The sequence below is a fragment of the Astatotilapia calliptera genome, chromosome 11 (assembly GCF_900246225.1).
Source record: "Astatotilapia calliptera chromosome 11, fAstCal1.2, whole genome shotgun sequence".
In the NCBI taxonomy this organism is placed as follows: domain Eukaryota; kingdom Metazoa; phylum Chordata; class Actinopteri; order Cichliformes; family Cichlidae; genus Astatotilapia; species Astatotilapia calliptera.
In genome coordinates this window covers 8,213,567-8,231,788 of record NC_039312.1, presented here as the reverse complement: position 1 = coordinate 8,231,788, position 18,222 = coordinate 8,213,567, and the positions used below count along the sequence as shown (strand labels likewise).

Below are 18,222 nucleotides of genomic sequence, written 5' to 3'. Positions count from 1 at the left end.
TGTGCTCAGTGGTATTCTGCTATATCCACATGGGACAATCATCTAGTCTTCTCATATATGAGTGTTTTACACAACAACAACAACAACACAACTTGTGGTTAAAGTTCATTAATTTGACGTTTATTATTACACAAAAAAAACATGACAGACTTGAACTTTGCTGACTTTATTTGTGAGTAGCTGGGATCAATATCTCATCTAGTGACATAGGCAGCTTAAGCTTTACACAGATAACACTGTTATGTGGTTTGATAAAGCTTGAGGGCAGATTCACAGACACAGATAAAGTCCTTAGCAAAATTTATCTTGACTAACCTGTTTTCTCTCAAGAAAGTCAAGAAAGTTCTTTCCTTTCTTCACTTCCAGCCTTACCTTGCCAGTAGATGTTTGGTAAATGTTTAAACAGAAGGACGCCCAAGTTGAAATGCAGGTTGTCGTTTTTAAGCCGCAAAAGTTTGACGAGGTGTTCATATTTGTCCCGAAAGTTAGATGTTTCACAGAGTTTGGCTGTTCTGATATAATAAACAGAAGTTAAAGATTGCAGAGTGAGATTAAACTCTTTTTTCATTTTAAGGATTCGGGGGTGATAAAATGGCTTTATATTAAGTGATAGATAAGCCTGTTTTATCTTCTTTTACTTTACTCAGTGCAATGTTCATCTATCTGAGGTTTTTCTCTTCATTTCAGCAGATGCTGTTTAAACTGTGTTTAAGCCTAAGATTCAGAAGATTGGCATTTGAGGAAAGATGGGACAGTGATGAGCAGGAGTGATAATTCAGAAGGAGTGAGTTAATAAAGAAGGGGACTACATGACAGGAGAAGGAGAGAAAGTAATGATGTTTACTTTTGGGTGAAGACAGGTTAATTATAATACAGATAATAAGGCAGATAGCTAAAATTCTCAAGTCAGGGTTTCACAACAAGGCTTAAAAAATCACTGAACGACATCTCCGTGTCTACATCCATACAGTCTATCCTTGGATCACATCTGCATGATGGAAGAGACCTTGAATACATATTTGCTAAATCTATTGATAATCCCACGAGGACAACTACCCTTTGATCAAATGAGAGATTTAACTTCTTTCATGCAGGAGCACACTTATGTAACGCCATGCATTCAGAGCAGTAGCCTTTTCAGCTCAGCTCAGTTTTATTTCTATAGAGCCAATTTACATGAAAACATCTTAAGATGCTGAGTTAAAAGTTAAAGACCCTACAAAATTGTAGCGAGAACCCAAAGATCCACTTGTGCTGTTTGTGTGTGGGATGGGTTTCGTTGCTAGTCCTCCCTATGTTCCCCATTCCTGCGTCATGCAATCAAGGGACAGATAACTTAGGTTGTCAAAGTTTTTGCCAAAGCAAATAGCACACCAAAAAACTTTCTCTACAAAAAGCACTTTTAGCCCCGGAATTCAGCCCTTATAGCTCCTCTCCTCCAGGATGCCCTTTATCAACCTGCCTTTTTACAAGCACCGATTCTATTTTTAGTTCAGATTAACACCTGGAGCTTATCTACTGTAGATGGTCTCGCCTACGTTTTGATAGAAGAGCAAATTAATCATATCCACTGGGGATTTTTTCAGGTTCTCCGTCTGTGTGATAAAAGAAAGCTGCAAAGAAAGCATTTTTGTCATGTTGAAACCACCCTTAGTGTGGAGTTTTAGTCCACTGTGCCACAGCTAATTTTTTCTCTGTATTTTCAATCGTATTTTAAAGGTTGTTATTAAATGGATATTACCAAAGCGTACACAAGCAGACACTGTTCCTACTTGAGCTTCATTTACCTTATTTGTGCATTTTCAATCCTTGAAAATCACGTGATAAACATTGTAGACTGTGCATACTTCAAACACGGCCCAAACACAATGTGAAGTACACATTGTACAGTTGCTACCATATCGCTTCTTTTAAATCTTTGAGTCAAGAATATTTAATAGTTTTCTGTGTCCACTGTTACTCTTATTATTTCCTTCCTTTAAAGTGGTCAGGTTATTTATCTATAGCATACTGGTTTACGTCGTGGAGCTGTATACTTGCTTTGCTGCCCTATAAAACAACAGTGCACCACTTTATGCACTGTAGGCAGACACATGTGCCTTTTTAAAATTCATATTCACTGAGCACACAATCAAAGAGCCATTCAGAGAGATTGAAAGGCATGTGTTTGTTTGTTTTTTTTAACCAAGGCCAGAAAGACTCACATTTCATGTAAGCAGATTAGATATGGAAATTTGGAGAGAGACGGCGCTGGTCTCCCACAGAGAATGCAATGCATGTTGAATAAACAAAAATTTCCATGCCATTTATTTCATTGTTCTGACAGAGTTGCTGTGATTAAGCAAATAAGAAAGGGGGCATATGTTAAAGCGCAAACCTGAAAAGGTAATATTTGAGTCCTAAAACTATAAGTCCAGAATAAATTGGAGTTTTGTGGTAAGGCTAACAAATATATTTTCAAGATTCTTCACTCTCAAGGTTTTAGCACTCGCTTCAGGATGATAACAGAGAAGTTCAACCTATTTAACTTTTCTTATCTTCCCCTGTAGACAACTAGAGCTACACTCTCCTGATGTCAGGCACACTGTGGTGCTGCGTTGCCCAGACCAACCATCTGCCCTGTCGTGGTTCTCCGCCATGCACTCTGTCACATCAGCACTGGCACAGGTCTGTCTTCTACGTGAAATATTATACCAGTGTCTCTCAGCACTCGATATTTCAGTAGATATAAGTAAGCCTCTGGAAATGTCTTTGAATGTTAAGTTATGCATATTGAACTATTTACCTTAAAAATGATCCATCTTGCTACAGCGGGTGCTGCAAGAGGTTATCCAAAACACAGCCAGGGCAGGAGTTGCTGGCAGCAAAGAGATACGACACCTGGGATGGCTTGCAGGCAAGGTAGGAGTGCATTACTCACAGTGTGGGGATATAAATTTGTCTACCCTCTGGGGGTGGGACAGCAAATTTCTATATCAGTTCTTAATCAGCTCCTGATACATTATTCCAATGTATTTTATGAGGGTTAATATATCTGGAATCTGAGTTAATGCCCTTATGAGATAAAGCATTTGTTGTTTGTGTGTAAAGTTGTAAAGGGTATTTTTTTAATTGAGTCAGATGGTAGAAATCCTTCAAAATAGTCACGTAAAAGCAGCATAAAAAGCCATCTGTCACAGAGAAGGGGGAAATATGATAGTCAGGTGTAAATGTCAAGAAAATCGCCATGCAGCTGCACACATTTGTACACAGAAAACGACAAAAATAGTTTGCTTGATAAAGCAGTGGCAGTATTTACTTGTTGCATACTACTTGGAGTTGTCAGATTAACTGTTGGAGAAAGATAAAGCAATAGGTCAATCTGCATGTCAGAAAGGTGTAAATTAGTGAGGCGGTGGGCCTGGGAAAGGGGCCCAGATGGTGTATGAATATATGACAAAGTATTAATGTGGTGTGTGTTTGTACTGTGTATACATACATGCAGACATCTGTGCAGAGATATCTGTATCTACCTAATTTAGTCCTCGTGAATTCGACAGTATTTTAATCTTTAAATGCAGCACAATACTGTTACTTAGCAACATATTCTGATTATGTTAAAAATATGACCCTTGACCCTCTAAATCCCACGATACGATTGGATGAGGCAGAACTTCAAAGAGCAGCTTAGGATTCCGTGGCTGTGCTGCAGATAAGCTCTCATAATGAGAATAGTTATGGAGCATTGTAAAATGAAATACCACACTTGGTGTGTGCGTGCTCTGAGTGAGGGGTTTGTAGAGATGAGTGGCTGAGGGGGCACCGCTAAGCATATGCTTAAAAAAACCTACAACTGCACACCAGCCACATTTATTTTGGGTGCACAATAGTGAATCTAGACATTTCCTGTGACAGAACAGAACAGCCTTGTGAACAGCTATTACAGATTGCAACTACACACATGCTCACACACACACCAGTCTTCTCTGTTACTGCCAGTGATCAGCCTCATCAGCACTCTCATTTAAAAACATGAAGACAATCTTAGTATTTGCAAAAACCACAAGAGGGAATAGGTATTTCTAATCGTGCAGAATTGATGTGATCAAATTTATATTGCACAGGTTTACAGGATTAACTGCCTAGTTAATCTATTATATTAGAATTTTACTAATTGATCATTTAATTTTGAATTCATCTATCAGGTTTTTTTTGTCATCAAATAATACTGCTAAATTTATGTCACAATGCCTTGCATACAAAGATATTGACTATATGGGCCAATAGCTGGAGCGTTTGTCGTGCGGATAATCCTCCTGATTAGTGCAGCTCTTTAAAAGACTAATTTTTATATATCTATATGTCAGACCATTAAAGGAAAGCTGTCATAGTCTCGTTGTTTGTGCTGCAGACAGAAAGTGAGAAGCAGTGCTGGAAGCCGGTGCTGGTGGTGGTGACAGAAAAGGACCTGCTGCTATATGACTGCTTACCACGAGGCCAGGAGGCCTGGCAGAGCCCTACACACACTTACCCACTTTTAGCAACGCGGTAGGACACTCATAAAGATACTGACTTGCAGAAACTTGCACATGCATTAATATTGGGCCTTAACACATTCAATTTGTTTTATGATGACTAACACTATGGTGTTGCTTTTTTCATTTAAAAATGATTTTTCTAAAAATACTTCCAAGCTTAAGAGTGTATATTGAATTTCTTCTCTTTGCTAAAAGGCTTTGTATGTGTTTATTTAGTCTGGTCCACTCAGGCCCTGACCGGGGGTCGCCGCACTCTGGCACAGAGCTGTTCTTTGCCACTCGGACTGGCACACGACTTGGCATTGAGACTCACCTGTTCCGGACTGAGACCACCAAGGACCTGTCCCTGTGGACCAGACACATTGTGAATGGATGTCACGGATCAGCTGAGATGATCAAAGAAGTCTCTACGAGTGAGTCCCGCTACACAGCACACAAACATTAAGATTAAGTGATATAATGCATAAAAAACATGGGAACATGCATATTGATACACCTGCATAGAGACAGGAATGCATGTAGGATCTATGGCTGGAGCAGGTTGAGTTGTGCGGGTCACTGTGCTGGATTCTGTGATGCTTTCTCACGTGTGTTCAGGCATGCTGCAGCAAATCATATCCAGAGAGATTTAAGAGGCTGCACCAGTAAGTACAGCCTGAGGTCTGGCAAGCGTAAATCTGGTACAAAGAGCATAATATATACAGACTCCTACATCCACTAAAACATTAGGATACCTTTGGGTTTGTGATATAATTTGACAGCCATATGGAGGATGTGGACAAAGTACTTGCTTTTTATAGAAATGAACGCTTTTCTACTGTGTGTGTGTGTGTGTGTGTGTGTGTGTGTGTGTGTGTGTGTGTGTGTGCGTGTGTGCGTGTGTGTGTGTGTGTGTTCCTGTCTAGCTATCTTTGTGAGGACCAACATGTGCATTCTACTATACTTGTGAGAACCACATTCATTTTTAATGGTTAGGGTAAGGGGCTAGGGAAACCATTATGTCGATGAAGGTCCTCACTAAGATAGCTGAACGGGCTTGTGTGTGTGTGTGTGTGTGTGTGTGTGTGTGTGTGTGTGTGTGTGTGTGTGTGTGTGTGTTATTTAGCAGTGAGCACTGGTCGTCCCGGGAATTTCAGCAGAATACCACCCCTCCCTCTCCCAAAGCACAGAATGCCCTGGGAACTCCACTTCTCCCTTGGTTGCCCCTTCTCACGTTGCCAAACTAACTTTCTCTTCAGATTCTAGCCAATCACGAAACAGACTTTATTCCGACTCGAGCGGTGACCATCACCGTCATTGTGTCCTCGTTGTCAGTGTAGTTTCTGGAGCATTTATCGCCAAGCTCTTGTTAAAACGTTCCTAAAAATGCGTCTCCACACATGTCACGCTGTGATTAGCGTAGCACGACTTTATTCACGTCTGTGAAACTTAATTTAAAACCTCTAAGCTGCATTGTAAAAGTATGATTTTGTTTGTCATGGCAGTTAGCTGTGAAATGTGAACGCAATCAGCACATTTTCTTTAATCCCATGACTAAACGTTGTCTAGACTGACGCGCGTTGCTCAACATAAATGATCTGTTGCTCTAAACGCAGCAATGACAGAAAGAAATCAAAGGCCACAGCCACGATACAGCCACACAGGTAATTTCTTTTACTTGTCTACTGGATGACCAAAAGACTTCATAGGGGTGTGTGGGTGCATAGTCCTATATTGCTCGGCATAGCTTTGCCCACCTCCAATCTGAGCAGAGGTTGATTCTACCAAGATGAGTGAAAACACATGTGCGGTCATGCAGGGCCTTTAGAGTCTGCTGTAACTATTTTTGGCCACTGAAAAAAATTCTATGAAAACAGCAACAACATATTATCATCATTCAAATTGATATGACCAACTTAAACACCCAGCAGACTGAGAAACGTTCAAATTCATCTGGAGTCGTGCTTCTTTTCATTCTCTTTTCAGGCATCTGTCTCTTAATAATCCTCAGGAAACCAGAGAGCTGCTTTGACTCTAGCTAAGTCTCCCTGCTGTTTGCTGCTTGACTTTTTTTTGACAGCTGCTTTATTTGCTAAAACATCTGCATGCACAACATCTGTAAAGACTGTTTATATGCTAGTAGTGCTAGCAGTAAGAAAAACTCAGTTGGGTTTTAAAAACCCATCGATACATTTTCTTCTCCTTATCTAATTTGGGGTTGAGAGTGTTACATTCCAGCTTGAGAGGCGGGGTCAACCTAGGACAGGTAGCCAGTCTTGTGTCAGGGCTAAAGCAAAGAGACTGATAACCACTCACCACTCACCATTTTGCATGTTCTTCCTGTGTCTGTGTGGGTTCTCTCTCGGTTACCCACACAGTCCAAAGACATGCAGCTGACTGGTGGGGTTAAAAACCAAGCAACAAAAAGTGGTTTTGAAAATGTTTTTCTGATGTTTCCTGATTAGTAGAGGAAGGAGATTCACAATTTGTGAGCATTTTAAATCCCAGTCCCAGTCTCTGCTATGCTTTAACTTGGACCTCGGGCCAACCAGGACCAGTAATCTGCTGAGCAGACTTCAGGGATGTGTGGCAGTGATGTGTGTATGTGTAAAGCAAAGGGGTGTCAACCCTTTTAATACTGGTCTGAACCCTTCCATGATCATTTAGCATATTAAAATGTTAACGTTTTCTCCTTAGCACTAAGCAGAGAGGAACCGCTTAGGGTGTTAGTTTTACAGGTCTTTTAAATTAATAAAGCAACCTGATGGAAAACAACAGATTAAATGCAAGTGATTCACTAAAGTTCTAAAATCTGATGAATATAACAACGATCCAGCCAAGAGTTGTTGAGATTTTACTCACAGCTCATGTTTTTAAAACTCATGTTGACTGTACAGGTCAGGTCGGGAGGCGCTATCTTTTGGGAACGGCAATAAATATACAAATTTATTCCTTTGCAGACCATTTAACATTTGTGTGTGGATGGGGTATTTATCACTTTCGTCCAACTAACAGGTCTACTGAACCATGCTATTACCACTGCTACAAATGTTTATTGTAATAGATTTCTTTGATTAATTTTTTGACTATACTTTAATATTCTTTTGGGTAATAAGTTGGTGACACGGGGTTTTGAATCTCCATTGCTCCCTATACCTAACCTTTTTTCTAGAATGGACTGATGCACATTCCTCAGTGCATTTGCTCATGTGTCAGCGGTTGCCACTTGAGGATTCATTATACTGACCTTGTCTGCTTTTCGTCTGTGTTATATTCTAAATCATCCTTATAGTTTATTCACTGTCAGATCCTATAATAAAGATTTGCTCTGAAGATGGATTAACTTTCAATCACTCATCGGGCAGAAGGCCGTTCTTGAGGGGCTTTAAAGGCGTATTTGAAATCAAATTTTGTGAGCTCTCGGCCTGCTGTCATTCCCTTTATTATTATTATCCAAGGTGACTTAAACCTTCTCGAGGTTATTCTGGTATTTTAAGCAATTAGCGGAAGAAGTCACTGCCACGATGTTCTGTGGTGCATATCATGGCATAATATATGAATAGTTTAAACCTTACTCATGTCTACCGTAAATCCTCTCTCCCTGCCTTCCGACATCTGCATGCTTTTCACCAGTGTTAATCAAAATCAATAACTGAAAGCTCTCCGCCTTCCCTCCTGTAATGCACGCTAATTAGCATGTGTGATTTGCCTAATGCCGTTTTACATGGGTCTTGTAGCGAGACCGCTTTCTCAACTGTGTTTTCCAAAGTCAAGCAAACTTTACTCTCAGCTTCAAACCATTAGCTGTTTAAAGTCAGCAATCCCCACGTCCTCCTTTTCAAGCTTCTCTTTAATGTTGTCGTTGAAGTGACAGCTGCAGAACCTGCCGAATTGTCTTGGAGGTCGATACAGTCTCCTTAATGAACAGGTAAACCTCTTAATGACTTAGAGGACTTTAAAAAGCAATTTTATCTCAGGGGCTGTGGGAAATTAACCTATTAACCTGCTGCGACACTTGAAGACCGGAGCTGTGGGTTGCAGTTTCAAAATATGAGGTACTCTGCCTCCTCCTAATGAGTTACAAGTTACAAGACAAATAATACTGAATGCAACTTTTTGTCTCCTAATAATCTTTTAGAATTTCCACTTGTTGGTGTTTGTAACACACTTAGTGTCTCCCTCCTTTTTTTTTTCTCTGACCCCTCTCTTTCCCTGATTCATTTGGCTCCTCTCTGGCTCCCAGTGTTATCACTTTCTGCCCCTCCTTCTGTCTCTTCCACTCACCATCAGGCAGAAAGAAGGGCTTTTGTTGCTGCCTGAAAAGCCTCTTTCTCCCTCTGTGTGTGTATTCTTGTGGGAACTTTCTCCACAGAACAATGTTCTCAGGTAGAAGACTTTCAGGTCTAATATTCTCTCCTGAACACAACAAAGACCGCCACTCTTTGTTTCATTTGCAGCGCCATTTATACCATTAGGAACACGCTGTTCCCGTCACATTGTTTATACATCGTTAGAAAAATATTACACGTTATGAGACTCATTTTTCATCGGGGGTTAAAACAGGATATTATCCTCTATTTGACTGTATGTGTGTGGCTCAGCTTCTATTTGAATCAGACTGCTCTCCATATCAACATTACTTCCTGAAGCGTAGTCATCACACAGGTTGTTGTTTGAGTATCACAGGCAATAAGTAGGAAAGAGATTAATTTATTGCTTTATTTACTTGAATGTAATTTGAGTCTCTTTTGTGCTACATTTAACAACATTAACATAAAGTTGCATATATTTCAATTTGTTATAAATGCAAATGGAGATCAGACAAAAGTGGACAAAAGACCTTTCACCTCCTAGGACCTGGCGTCCACATATGTGGACATCACATTTTGGGTTATTTATACCAAAATAGTCAATTTTTCTCTACAAGGGCCTGATATCCACTTACGAGGACATTATACTGCTACTGTTCTATCAAATGTTTAAACAAATATCCTCATATGTGGCTCTCATTTTTCTTAGAAACAAAAATTACCGGTAGGTAAAAAAAATAAATAAATCTGGTAATTCTTTGTTTTTACATTCATCAGCTCCCAATCAGCCCAAATATCAAAGAGAAATTAAAAATGCATGTCGTGGAAGAGTTCAGGTCTTAGGAGGTTAAAAATACTCAAACACTGCCAGATACTTTATATTTGTCACCATGTTGTTCACATTGCTCTCCAACTTTTATGTCAGTGTTTTTTGGTTTTGTTTGTCAAGAGTTCAAAGAAGTTCAAACTGAGGTGGTCGTCTCAAGAAACGTAGCTGTTCATAGCGTGAGGTGTACAGTAAGCTTGGAGTGTTTGAAGGATTTTCAAAGATTACAGGTGTCAACAAGTTTCCGCCTGTTTAACTAAAAAAAAAAAAGCAGATACTTGAGCATTAATATTAAGCCAGCAACACTGATAATGCTGTACACCTGCATGAATGTCATTGGCTGTAACAGCACTCAGCTAATGTAAATCTGGTTTTAGTTTTGTGTCTTAACTAAAGCTGTGCCACGTTTATCACTTTTATGCGCTCCCTATAACTTGACCCAAACCTGCAGCTTTTAATCTCTGTGCACCTGCAGTTTGTGCTCCTACTTTTGCTTTGTAACGAGTATGATGAAGTGCTAATTGAGCACATTCGTGTAGCATTTTGTTCCACGCTTGTTTTACAGCTGACAGCTCCCGCTGTTTGTAATCTAGAATAAGACATTCCAGAGTGAAATTAAAGTTTCTTTTTTGCCTTTCTGCTGACCCACACTGAAATATGCTTGAAAAGAGCAAAATCAAAATGAATGTAGAATGCATTTCTGTGTTTAATTACATTCTTGTGCACTGCAAATTACCCTGTACGGGGGAAATAAAACTCACAGGAAGTCAAGTCACATTTGCTAACCGTCCTCTCTTAGTTGTTGTTGTTGTTTTTTTGTTTTTTTAGATAAACTGAAACATGGTAGTCTGATTAGGAAGGTTTAACTGCCAACATAGTTAATTAGACATTATGTGTCTCATTTCAGTTTAACGACAAGCTAACAACTACTAAACCCTAAAGAGCAACAATGTGGTTTACTGGAGGTCGTTATTCACCAGGACGTGAAGTGACGTGTGTTTTTGGGTTATTTTCATGTTAAAAGACAAACAGAAGACACAGACTTAGTTTAGCTGCTGACTACTTGAGGTTTTCTTTGAAAATCTTCACAAAGCTGTCTTTCTTAAAGATTTTTTCCACCTTGACAAGATCCCCGAGATCCAGACGAACAGAAGCATTCCCACAACAAAATACTCAGACGACCGTGTTTCACTGTGGAGACGGTGTTCTGTAGCTCGTGCACCTCTTCTTTCTCCAAACATAAGCAGTATCTCTTTGGCCAAACTAGACTCTAGTTTGGTGTCATCTAACCAAAGCCTGCGCTTCCAGTATCCATAATTTTCTCCAGGTTATCCTTTGCATACTATAATATTGCCTAAAGTTGTCTGTTCTGCAGAAGTGGAGTTTTTCTTGCTCTGCAGGCTTGCAGTTCATTCCTCTGCAGGATTTTTCTTCTTTGAGGCAATTCCAGACTCAGCCAAGTCATTCACTCATGTCTTGGCAGTTGTTCTGGGGTCTTCAGACACATCTCTCACTAGTTTTCTTTTCAGTTTTTGAGATCTTTGATTCTTGCCTCTACCAGGCTTGTTCTGCACTGTGTGGCTCTCTTTGTTGATGATACTTCTCACTCCAGTTCTTGACACATGGAAATGTTGTGATATCTCTGTATATCCATCGCCTACCTCTACAAAGTTAAAGCTTATCATTGCACAGCAGTGGTTTGTGCTATGGATTACATTGACACTGATCATTTTTGTTATTTTCTGAAATTATTCTGTTATTGTGTGAAAGTAGAATAGAATTAATACTTTGTAAAGAAAACTAGTGTGTTTAGAAATGCTGAAAATCACCTGCGATGTTAAAAGTGCTTTTAAACAGTGCCTCGTGTGTGTGTGTGTATATCTACATACAAACATCCATCCTTGTACACACATCTTGGTCAAACAATAGAAAGATAACATCTCTCTTCTCTCTTACCGTCTCTTTGTCAAACAAACACGCTGCTTGGTAGATCAGATATCGTCAGGAGAGCACAGTTTGTGCTGCAAATGAAGTTTTCGTCTTGCGGCCTTCACGTCTGCTGCAGGGAGTGGAGGTATTCTGCTGTCAAGGAGTGAAAAATAAGGCTAAATGCACCTAGATCACACAGTGCGGGGACAAGGCAAAGCAGGAGGAGCTGATAAAGATAGTACACTCAGCTTTCAGCTAAGACACCTGCTGTGACGAGAGGAGGAAGAGCGGGAGAAAAGTGATGAGAAATGTTGTAAAATAGAGAAATTACACTCCCTGCTTTCAGCCGAATGAGAAGGAGAGTGTGTCACTGAAATGCTGCTACTTCATTTAGTAAGTAAACAGATATGAGATACAAGAGATACGAGGGTTTGGGTTGTTTATAACGTGCCAGGACTGACAACCAGCCCTCGAACGGCACTAATAAACCATATTACTGGCATGAATATGCAAAAGCTCTTTTAGATCAGCCATCCCAGTTCACTCAGAGGAAGTGTACCTCTCTTGGATGTAGTATAGCTAATGTTCCAGTCTCTTGTTGGACTTTGGGTTCCACAGGCACAGTTGTTATAGACTGTGAACAAAACACAGCTTTTGTCAGTGAGCAACACTTTGTAAGGATTTTATGGTTTTTACACATAAAAAAACAAAAATTTTCCCTTGTATGTTAAGACTAGCTATTCTACTCTTGCTCTCTGCAGGTATCCTTTAGACCTCACTCTTCCACCTCCAAGCCAAGCATCGTGAGCACCTTGTTAACAATCAAAAATCTTTGTCTTCCAGGTTGTCTGTACCGGGGTCAGGAGTGTCGGCTGGCGATCCACTATGAGAGGGGCTTCTCTGTGCTGGCTGACCCGAAAGCAGAAGATGGGGAGGACTTTGAGGAGAGAGTAGCTCGCACTACTAGCAAGCCCCAAGTTCTCCTCTCTTACCCCTTTGAAAAACTAAAGATGTCTTCAGATGACGGAGTACGCATGCTGTTCCTCGACTTTGGGGGGAAGGAAGGGGAAATTGTGAGTGTTTTTTTTTTTTTTTTTTTTCTTTGGTTCATTTTTTGTATTTTTAACTTCACATTTAGACACACAAACCCTCACAAAATATGTTCATGTATAAGAATCGGTTTCTTCTAAGAGGTGAACACTGATAGTAGTGATTGTATTTTTGTGAGGGTTTTTTGTTTGTTTTTCAGCTACACCATAGATTAATAGAAAGATATCATAACGGCACTTCTATAAAGTCTTGTTCTTGGAGTCAGCACAATCTAATAAAAAGAATGAGTTTGAGTTTCTAAGGCTGTGAAAGTCAAACGTGCAGCAGCCACAAAGTGTCACTGAAAGGAGGAGTTACTTTAGTAGCCCAGATGTTTCTGCAGATGTTTCCCAGGCCTGTTCAAAATCAACTTTAAACAAACACACATTATGACACATAATTTCTTACATTTTCCTGACTATAAACCATACCTGTTACATTTCTAACCATGATTCAGAGGTGGTGTTTATTTTAGTGAAGAGGTTTGTAAAAACCTTGTTTTATTGACAGGTGGGTAAGGCACGGGCCAAAATGCTGACTCGGATCTTCCCGAGGAAGTTGCCGTGGATTCCTTGAATCCAAAGGGTTCAGTTACAGCTTGATTTTCCAGTAATTCATATTTTAAAAGACACTATGTCCTAAAAAGTGTTTAAGTGGTATAATTGTGTCAGCGTTTAGAAATACTGGTGAGTAAAAAGCATCAGGCTTAAATGGGTGTGGTTACACACACCTCACAGTAAACAGAATAGGTTCATTCCCACTCTCAGGGGCTTTCGCAAGGCCTTCTGGGAATTAAGGAACATGAGCTGCGCTAGAAGCAAGCGCAACAGGAAGAAGGAATGTGGTACAGCAGAAAGTAAATTACAGCACTTAATCAAAAAATCTGAAATGAAATAAACTTCGCACGAACACTTAAGTCTTTGAAGGTAAGAGCACACGAGTTTTCCTTAAAAATAGCCCGTCACTTACTGTAAGAGTTTTAATCTGTTTTACACCACCTAGCAGTTCACTGATTAGATGTCCAGGTGGCTCATGTTTCAGAGGCCAACCTCGAGTAATTCAGGACCAGAAAACAGCCGAGTGCAAACCCAAGCCAGTGTGTGCATCAGTGTGGTTTAGGTTGGATTTTATGTGACTATTAATGTGCCTGTAGAGTACCTTTCCCCAGCCTTTAAACAAAGTGTTTACCCAGAGCAACAACATTGCCTTTGCATCACTCATAAAGCCGTGTCATTTACTGTATGCTGGAAGAGAGAGTGATGGTGAAACAATATAGACTCCCCAGGCTTATGGGATTTAGAAATTGGAAACGGATGTTTATGTCAACGCCTCGATCTGCTGTGACAGTCCACATACAGCTCTGTGTAGAACTTCTGTCGGATACACTAGCGTTTGACTGCTCCGTTTAAGCTGATGGCAAATAAGCAAAGACTTTGGCGCTTTGAATCAAAACCCACTGCTGACTACCTTAGCAGAAACAGCTTTAGTGTCTATAGTGTTTCTGAAATCCCAGCACAGCTATAGGCTTTATAAGAGGAATCCCAAGACATTTGCGGATGTGGCTGATGGCTCATTAGCTCATCGTTTGAAAAAGGAGATAACTAGGAGTCTTTTTTCCCCCCACACAGTATGTACTGTACTGTAAATTTAGCAGGATCTAAACTTGTCTAATTTTGTCACAGATGCACATACAGAAAGCATGTAATATCAAGCCAAGCTTTATGGTCCAATCACAGTGTAGCTACATGTAGATCTGCTCTGGCTTCACTTGTTTCTGCAGTGTTACAGTTAACCATCTAAACAGTAGTTTTAGTGTGAATTTCTAGGTTAAATCTCCCCACTGACCTCAGGAACAGGATATGAGTCACAGTACCGGTGAAATCACCCACTGTTGATTCAGGCTATGAGAGAGCTTTGTTCATAGTGATGTGGTGTTTGCGTGCATACTTGTGTGTGCTTGGCACCAGCTAGGGCCGTCTAATACTTGCCACATGGAGAACCATTTGTGTGCAGTTAGTTTTGAGTATATTTCTTTTGGTTTTAAGTGCTTTGCAGATTCATTTTCTGTTTGTTTTTTTTAAATATACATAGATCATTGTTTCTCATTTGTATCCCAGCTGTGTTTTTGAATTTTTAATCCTGTTGTTTTTCTTTTCCTTTTATAGCAATTGGACCTCCACTCATGTCCAAAGCCAATCGTCTTCATCCTCCACTCTTTCCTCTCTGCTAAGATCTCCCGCCTGGGTCTGGTAGCTTGATGGCGTCTCCACAAAGGGACATGTAAACTTCTTTGAAAGCAGAACTCCACCTTGTCTGTCCGCCTATCTGCAGCCTGCATGCAGTTAAACCACCTCAAACTCCTTCAGTCGGAAACCCGAGCTGAGCGAATGTAGCCTCTATCTGGAAATCAAACTCTGTATGGATTCTCCAACTCTATCTTTAAGAAAAAAAAATTAAGAAAGAGATCAAAGTGAAAATGTGCTCTTAACAGACTCTCTGTAATGGCTGCATGGACTGAAATGTTGATTGAAGAAACACGGAGGAAAGTTCAGACTGGCCTAGATACAGAAGGATGACATAAGGACATATGAAAGGAGAATATCGGGCATTGCTGTCACGTTCGGATTTGGAAGGATTGTCCACGTGTAGCAGGCCTGGGATGAATTCACTTTCCATTCAATCAAAATACCAGGCAAACTGCCTTCCATTTACCAATTAAATAATTTATTTACCATTAGCTCTGAAAGGACATTCTGAATTTCACTTGTCATTTTTCTTCCACAAACACTTGACACACTGTGGAAAAACTTTGCGCATTTGTCTTTATTAGCGTCCCCTGAGATGTCTCGCTAGCAGTGTCGGCATTCATCATCGGAGCTCGTCGCCACAGTCCGCGGCTCGGATTCCCACAGTGTGACAGCTCATTCAGATTCAAAATGTCACTGTATTCTTTTAACACACCGCACACAATAAGCTGGTGGCCCAGTATTTGAGCTGACAGCGATCTGACAGTTAAATTAGCGTTACATGCATGGAGTTTTACGTTCAGGGCGTAGGGATGCGTTTGATTAAATTATCCCTGACAGAACTACAGCTAAATAAGACATGTAGAGTATTTTGGAAAATCTATTTTGAGCAGATAATTTAAAGAAGCAGTTTAATCTTTTAGGTAAATATGCTCGTTGATGCTCCTGCTGAGAGATGACTGCTATAAGCACTTGCGACCACTTTATTAGGAACTACTAACGCATTTAAAAGCTCTGCCAGAACTGTGACCTCTTATGAAGTCGCATTTTCAGTTTCTCTACCTTTTTGAGCCCTTCACGTGTGCCCGTGGGTTGGTACCTTTCAGTACAGTGCTGTCCAACGCACACCGATGACCTCGCTCAGAAATACAAACTAAAAGTCAGGATGTGGAAACAGCATGACATATTAAACCCCAAAGATAATGTTTAATGCATGAATTTGCACCACTAACCACAGGTTTCTTACCATTAGCTAAATGCTTACTTTCTTCTGCCATCCTTTTCTTCATGTTAGTAACTCAGAAAGTAGGATACCATTATTTGAGCAGTTTTCTTGGATTTATGTGAGACGTTTTTGCGTGAATTTTCCGAGTAGTATTCCAGCACAGCATGAACAGCTAGTCTGGCTCTGTCTTCCCCATTTAATCTTTACTCTACTAGTAAGTTGATTTTGCTATCTTTGGACAGAGTGAGGCTAACTTGGTCGAAAAATAAAGACTTTGCCTGAAAACAGTTAATCTTAAACTTACATAATAAAGTTTATTTACCTATTCTGAGGGAAAAATATTTTTCCACAAAATGCCATTGGAGAAAATGTTACCAGTTGCTAAATTGACCTTGTGGTAAAGGGGATTTAGTCTAAAAAAGACTGCAGCTAAGAACTTGACTAATAACAGCAAACTCTGTAAAACAATAACTTGATGTTTTCACACGATAAACACATGACGTGTTAATAAGTCAGCTCTAGAACCTTTGGACAGACCCAGTGTAGCTGTTTCCTCTTTCCACTCTAAGCTGTGGTCTGTGGCCTTATGTTTAGATGACTGAGTGAGCCTTCTCGTTTAGATCTTTTTAACAAACTGAGTCAGCATACCTCTCATCATTTCAAACAATCTCACTAAGAGTATCCAGTCCGATCAGACGTGATGATGCTGTTTTGCTCCTCTTGTCTTAATTCCAGGGCTGACAATTTCCCAGCACACCTCTCTCTACATCATAAACTGCTTACAAACTGCAACCCGATCACGAAAATACCTGCCATGTATAATTCAAGTGATTCTCAGTATTTGTACTGAAACTTAAAGTTCGATGAAATATTGCCCCAAACTTCCTGTATTATTTGTGAGAAAAACCAAAACAAGTTGGCTATCGTGGTCTTCAATCCTGCTTTAGTCCTGTAGCCGCCACGCAGCTCATTATTCTTTTAGATGTCATGCAGCAGATCAACTCTGTATGCCGCTCTGTCTCTGACAGGCTGGCTGCCGGCTCTTTTCTCGTGCCTTTAAACATCTGAAGAAAGTAAATATTTGAATTATAAAAGAAGTGAATCAGAGATCACAGGGTGAGCATGAAATAGTGTGACTTCTATGATGGCTGTTAAAAGTGGTATTTTTGTGTTTGTGTTCTTTATATTGTAAACACACTGAAATATTTCCAGTGGTCATTTTTACACACACACACACACACACACACACACACACACACTGTGATTGTAATCTTACTACACTGTAGAAGAAATTTTTGTTGTACTGATAGTAAAAGAGACACTGTAACACCTCGATAATCCAGCACTTACTGATAATGCCAAACAGCGAGATGCTCTTTGACTAAAGGATGCTTTGATACGTAGAATACTCCGATGCCTTCGGCAGCTACTGTACTGTCACTCACAATGAAAAGCTTAGTTTTTAATTCAAACTGTGCACATAAATCATGTATTTAACAACAGTGACATGATGAGTTTGTTTTCATTGTCTTCCTTTGTGATTTACTCGTTGCTCATTAACACTGAGGACCAATCAACACTACTGCCATGTTAAAATGTAAATTAAATCTGTTGATAATATTGGCTTTCAGCTCATTTTTATTTATGATGTTATGATGGAGCACTCGAATTGTCTCTTCCTTCAGCTTCGGGCTCAAGCTGAGCACAACGCTACCTGTAAATATTTTCTCTGCAGTGCAGCGAAAACCAAGTTTTACTTTAACAGAGAGTTGGGATGAATAGCAGCGTGCTAAATTACAGTGTATTGGTGGCAGATCAGCTTTACTTAGAAAGTGTTTTATTGGCTATTTCAGCAGATAGGATTCATGGAGCAGTTGAGTTGTGTGTTGCACTTAATGCGGCCATAACTCTTGACACTGTTTACTTGAATCCTAGGTGATGAGGTAGCATCCTTTCTCTCTTCCTCCTCCACACACTGGACTGGCACGTCGTGTTTCCGTCGAGGTTGACGTGTTGTGACCTGAAACAAAGTAATAACTCTCAACATTGTTTACTAGCCGACATCCTTTGCCAGTAAATTTTCCCACCTCTCCAAAGCTCC

At 40.1% G+C, this 18,222-nt stretch overlaps 1 protein-coding gene across 1 annotated transcript in view; it reads left to right on the top strand.

Annotated features, from left to right (window-relative positions):
* Positions 1–17,627, top strand: part of sntb1 (syntrophin, basic 1) — a 37,045-nt gene extending 19,418 nt beyond the window's left edge. Inside the window, exons 3-8 of the mRNA XM_026184097.1 lie at positions 2,550–2,667; positions 2,812–2,901; positions 4,391–4,527; positions 4,734–4,930; positions 12,405–12,634; positions 14,816–17,627. Of these exons, the coding sequence (XP_026039882.1) occupies positions 2,550–2,667; positions 2,812–2,901; positions 4,391–4,527; positions 4,734–4,930; positions 12,405–12,634; positions 14,816–14,908 (865 nt within the window). The 3' untranslated portion in view covers positions 14,909–17,627. The remainder of the gene's footprint in view (positions 1–2,549; positions 2,668–2,811; positions 2,902–4,390; positions 4,528–4,733; positions 4,931–12,404; positions 12,635–14,815) is intronic.
* The last annotated feature ends 595 nt before the right edge of the window (positions 17,628–18,222 follow it).